At 42.2% G+C, this 5876-nt stretch overlaps 1 protein-coding gene across 1 annotated transcript; it reads left to right on the top strand.

The window, feature by feature from the left end:
• Positions 1-777: 777 nt before the first annotated feature.
• Positions 778-2268, top strand: LOC117191351. Its single transcript, XM_033396245.1, has 2 exons — positions 778-2075; positions 2146-2268. The coding sequence occupies exons 1-2, from the start codon at positions 993-995 to the stop codon at positions 2173-2175; spliced, it is 1113 nt and encodes a 370-aa protein (XP_033252136.1). The 5' UTR covers positions 778-992; the 3' UTR covers positions 2176-2268.
• The last annotated feature ends 3608 nt before the right edge of the window (positions 2269-5876 follow it).

The raw sequence follows: 5876 nt of genomic DNA, 5'->3' as shown, positions 1-5876 counted from the left end.
GGCGAAGTTTTGAAATATTTTTGTAGCAGTGACATATCACAGAAGTCTGGATCCAAGACATTGTTGCTCTAGCTCTTATAGTCTTTGAGCACTAGGCGCTAATAGGGAATGACAGACGGACAGACGGACAGACAGACATGACTTTATGGGGTCGGAAACGATTCCTTCTGGACGTTACACACATCCACTTTTACCACAAATCTAATATACCCCAATACTCATTTTGAGTTTCGGGTATAATAATACGATCCAATTCAGATTCCGCAGTCTTAAAGATATGGTCATTCTCTACAACTCTACGTTTTTGGTTTTATCGTATCTTTAAAAATGTAGATGCCACAGATTTTCGTCCTTTGTGGGGGCGGAAGTGGGCGGGGCGAAGTTTTGAAATATTTTTGTAGCAGTGACATATCACAGAAGTCTGGATCCAAAACATCGTTGCTCTAGCTCTTATAGACTTTGAGCACTAGGCGCTGAAGGGGACGGACGGACGGACGGACGGACGGACGGACGGACGGACGGACGGACGGACGGACAGACGGACGGACGGACAGACGGACATGACTTTATGGGGTCGGAAACGATTCCTTCTGGACGTTACACATGTAGCAAGGTAATAATTAGTGAGGCATTCAACTAGTATTTAAAATAGCATACAGCGCGCATTGGTATTTACCGCACCATCGATACACTCGGTGGGAAATACCAATAGTGAGATATCGGATAAGAAACATCGAGAAGAGAGTGAGGGCACTTTGTAAATGGCGATTGTGAGAGACGGACGCGCAGCTAATAAAAAAGAGTTACATTAAATCACCGGGTTTGTGTTTTTATACCTATACCGTTCACTCACGCACCGATATTGGTCACTACAATTCCCGGGTTAGACGGCCTACAATTTCAGAAGTGGGATACGATCAATCGCCGCCAGTGAAAAATAGCGAAAATTTTTATTATCTCGTCCGTCGAAGACGCCATCGCTGAAAAAAAACATGTCGGACTTGGTCGGCACGGAGGAGTTCTCGGCCGCCCAGCTGCGCGAATGGCTGGAGTACCTCAATCTACCAAAAGGTGGAAGCAAAGCTGCCATGGCAGCGAGACTTAACGAAATACCAGTAGAGCTGCGGGGACAGGGACCACCGGCAGCCGAAACATGCGAGAACGAGAGGGAAGATGAGGCGGCCGCAGATCAAGACTCGACGAAGAGCGAACGCAAAGAGAAGAACGAAAAAGCACCGCAAGCGCCTGGGCACAACAACAACCATGGCGAATATCGAGCAGAGGTTGAAATGTTAAAACTGCAAATCGAGCTGCTGAAGCTGCAGAGCGAGAGGGAGAAGGAAGGGAGAGGAGAGAACACAACACCAGCCGCCAGCAATGACGCTGACGTCATGTTGCTAAATGCCGCCAAAGACATGTTGCCAACATATCATGGCAACATTTCTGGAAACAACGATGACGTCACAACTTGGATCGCGCAGTTTAAGGCCGTCGCAAAAGTGAACAAACTGAAGGATGAGAAGCTACTAATGCTGCTAATGTCGAAGCTTAAGGACAAAGCATTGGTGTGGCTGCATTCGAGTCCGGAGCACATGTCGCTGCCAATCGATCAATTGTTGAACGTCATGGAAGACACTTTCCATCCCAAGGAAAGCAAACTGTTGCTCCGTCGCAAGTTCGAGTCCCGTTCATGGGCACGTGGCGAGGAGTTCTCGATGTACTTCAACGCCAAAGTGTCGCTGGCATCCCGCATAGTCATTGACGACGAGGAGTTTATTGACGGAGTCATCGAAGGTATCCCAGATGTAGGCCTGCGTAGGCAAGCCCACATGCAGTGCTTTGGCGCTCCATATCAACTACTCAAGGCGTTCGAGAAGATCATGCTGCCAAAGAAGTACGGTTCAACTGAAGGGGCAAACACTGGAGCCTCGCCAACACCCATTCGCTGCTACAACTGCAACTCTTTGGGCCACGTGGCAGGGGAGTGCCGCAAGCCAAAGCGCGAAAGAGGAGCGTGCTACGGATGCGGCAGCATGAGTCACCAGGTGTCACACTGTGACGAAAAGAAGTACAAGGTACATAACGATTATATATACAAATTTAATATATACATTAGCAATTACAATAACAAATGCTTGTCCTTAAATTGCCTCATCGACTCAGGGAGCCCAATAAGTTTTATGAAGTTATCGTGTCTAGAGCACCAGTCGGAAAATAACCTAAATAAAGTGGAAGAGCGCTCACGATTAAGTTCGAACGAAATCAAAGAAGATGATTTAAGTTTATATAAGTTTAACAAAGACAAGAAAAACAGAGAAATTGAATTTATTTTGAATAAAAATGCGGATTACGCTTATGTTGGACTAAATAATAGCAAACTTAACATCTTTGGTAAAATACCCAGTTTTGTAATTATTAACAAAAATCGAATCAACTTTGAATTACTAGTAGTGGCAGACGAGTCGATGGGCTATGAGGCTGTGTTAGGTAGGGATTTTATGAATTTATGCAAATTTAAAATTGTAAGTGACATTTGCAAGGAGAAGGAGAGTGAGACAAAAAACGAGTGTGAAATAAAAAATGAGTGTTTAGAAAAAAATGAGTGTTTAGAAGAAAATGAGTGTTTAGGAGAAAATGAGTGTTTAGAAGAAAATGAGTGTTTAGGAGAAAATGAGTGTTTAGAAGAAAATGAGTGTTTAGGAGAAAATGAGTGTTTAGAAAAAAATGAGTGGAAAATAGAGAATGAGTGTTTAGGAGAATATGAATGTGAAGTTAAAGATGAGGGTGTTAAAGAGAATAAGCATGAAGTAGAAAGTGGAGGCAAGGTAGAAAATGAGTGTTCTGCAATGGTTGAGTGTCTGGAAGACAGCGATACCTGCGAGAGCGTAAAAACCAATTTCAACGAACTACCAAGCCAGTATCCAGACAAAGAAAACGACTGGGAGTTGAAAGTAGGGACAGATTGTAGCCAAGAACTCGCAGGACGACTTAAATACATGTTTAGGACAGCGTATGTAAACGCAGAAAGACCAAACTTACCACAAACCAAGTGGGAAATGAAGTTGAATTTCGAACACGAAAAACCGTTTCATTGCCCACCTAGAAGACTGTCGTATAGCGAAAAAGCCCAAGTACAGAAAATGATAGACGAATACACAGAAAAAGGTTACATCAGAACCAGTGAGTCAGAATACGTTTCGCCTATAGTACTGGTAAAAAAGAATTCGGGAGAGTTGAGACTGTGCGTCGATTATCGCACACTTAATAAAGGTATGATAAAGGACAATTACCCAACACCTCTGATAGACGACCTACTAGATAAACTGTCAGGGAAAAGACTTTTCACCAAGTTAGACCTGAAGAATGGATACTTCCACGTATTTATGCATAAAGATTCAGTTAAATACACATCGTTCACGACCCCCATGGGACAATACGAATGGTTGAGGATGCCGTTCGGGTTACGAAATGCATCGGCGGTGTTTCAAAGATTCACAAACAACATTTTTGCAGATATGGTAAAGGAAGACAAAGTTATAATATACATGGACGATATTATGGTAGCAACTAAAGATAGTGATAGTCACATGGAAATTTTACAAGAAGTGATGAGACGATTGGTAGAGAATAAACTTGAATTAAGGATTGATAAATGCGAATTCTTACAGTCAGAAGTTAAGTACCTGGGCTATTCCATATCGGGTAACGGAATTAAACCAGATACGAAGGGATTACAGGCAGTAAAAGGGTTCCCAGTCCCCACGAAAACGAACGAAGTGCAGAGTTTCTTAGGGTTATGTTCTTACTTTAGACGGTTCGTAAAAGATTTTTCTACGAAAGCTAAGCCCCTTTATGATTTGGTCAAAAAAGACAGGAAGTTTGAATTCGGTATCGTAGAACTAGAATGTTTCGAACAACTCAAAAGTAATTTGTTGGAAGCACCGATCTTGGCACTTTACAATCCCAGAGATCCGACAGAATTACATTGCGATGCAAGTTCGTTAGGTTTCGGGTCAATTCTAATGCAGAAGAAGGGTGATGGCAGAATGCACCCGGTGTTTTATTTCTCCAAGCGGACAACAATTACCGAAGCAAAATACCACAGCTTTGAACTGGAGACACTAGCGATAATTTATGCACTACAACGGTTTAGAGTATACGTGCAAGGCATACCCTTCAAAATAGTGACAGACTGCAACGCGCTAACTATGACTCTAAACAAAAAAGAACTCAATCCACGCATTGCCCGCTGGGCGTTAGAGTTACAAAATTATGACTACAAGTTAGAACACAGGTCAGGAAGTAGAATGCAACACGTAGATGCGCTAAGCAGAGCCGTTCAGATACTCACGGTAGACACAAACACCTTTGAAGAAAATTTAATTATATGCCAAAACAGGGATAAAAAACTGATGGAGCTGAGAGAAACGTTACAGAAATCAGAACACAAACATTATGAGATGAGAAACGGAATAATATACAGGAAAAAAGATAACAATACTATCCTATTCTGCGTACCCGAGGAAATGGAAGGCCACGTACTCTATAAGTACCACGATGAACTAGGGCACGTCGGTATAGACAAGATGACCGACGCTATATCGAAAAGCTACTGGATCTCAAACGTAAGGTATAAAGCCAAGCGACACATTGAAAACTGTCTAAAATGCATAGCGTACTCAGCAAAACACGGAAAAGAGGAAGGGTTTTTACACAACATACCAAAAGGGTCAGGACCATTCGAGGTAGTACATATCGACCATTTCGGGCCAGTCGACAAAGGCAGGGCCAACAAACATGTTTTAGTAGTAATAGACGCGTTCACCAAATTCGTAAGACTTTATACGACCAAAACCACTAGCACAAAGGAAGCAGTAATTGCAATGAAAGATTATTTCCGAGCTTACAGTAGACCCAGATGCATTGTGTCAGACAGAGGAAGCTGTTTCACGTCAAAAGAGTTTGAAGAATTCTTAGAACAGAGCAATGTTAAACACGTAAAGATAGCAACAGGGTCGCCACAGGCCAACGGGCAGGTAGAAAGGGTGAACAGAAGTTTGGGACCCATGATTGCAAAGCTTGTTGACCCGGAAAAAGGATTACATTGGATATGGTAGTGGAAACAGTAGAACACGCGATGAACAACACAATTCAAAGAACAATTAATGAACACCCGAGCAGAATGTTGTTTGGGGTCGTACAAAAAGGAAAGGTTTCAGATTTACTAAAAGATCATCTAGACGAACTAACCGAACAGCGGGCAACAAGGGATATAGAAAAGATTAGAGCAGTAGCAGGCACTCATCAGGAAAAAATACAGTCTTATAACAAACAAGCAACAAATTCAAAGCGAAGGGAGCCACACGTGTACGTAGATAATGATCTAGTTATGGTGAGAAATTTCGACACTCATACAGGGGTGTCTAAAAAGCTTATCCCGAAGTTCAAAGGACCTTATAAGATATCAAAGGTGTTAAAAAATGATAGGTATTTGCTAGAAGATGTAGAGGGGTTTCAACAATCAAGGATCCCGTATAAAGGAGTTTGGGCGGTGGCAAATATGAAGCCGTGGATTGAAAATGGTAATAATGCAAATGTCACAGGGAATCAAAATGAAGAAAATGATTGTAACACGTAAACTTAGAATATTAAGAGTAAACCACACCCAACTGTAATAAATCAACCTATCTAGAAACTAAATTAAATGTAAGGAGTTCAGGAGCACTCCGGTCAGGATGGCCGAATTGTAGCAAGGTAATAATTAGTGAGGCATTCAACTAGTATTTAAAATAGCATACAGCGCGCATTGGTATTTACCGCACCATCGATACACTCGGTGGGAAATACCAATAGTGAGATATCGGATAAGAAACATC

The sequence above is a fragment of the Drosophila miranda genome, assembly GCF_003369915.1.
Source record: "Drosophila miranda strain MSH22 chromosome Y unlocalized genomic scaffold, D.miranda_PacBio2.1 Contig_Y1_pilon, whole genome shotgun sequence".
Lineage (NCBI taxonomy): Eukaryota > Metazoa > Arthropoda > Insecta > Diptera > Drosophilidae > Drosophila > Drosophila miranda.
Note: the sequence above shows the minus strand (reverse complement) of the source record. Positions and strands in the feature narration are given on the sequence as shown.

What these genes read in the sequence shown, in the direction of transcription:
- LOC117191351 (XM_033396245.1), top strand. Translation starts at nt 993, where the DNA reads ATGTCGGACTTGGTCGGCACGGAGGAGTTCTCGGCCGCCCAGCTGCGC. An exon ending in GTGACGAAAAGAAGTACAAG is followed by an intron (nt 2,076 to 2,145) that starts GTACATAACGAT and finishes GCTTGTCCTTAA; the next exon opens with ATTGCCTCATCGACTCAGGG.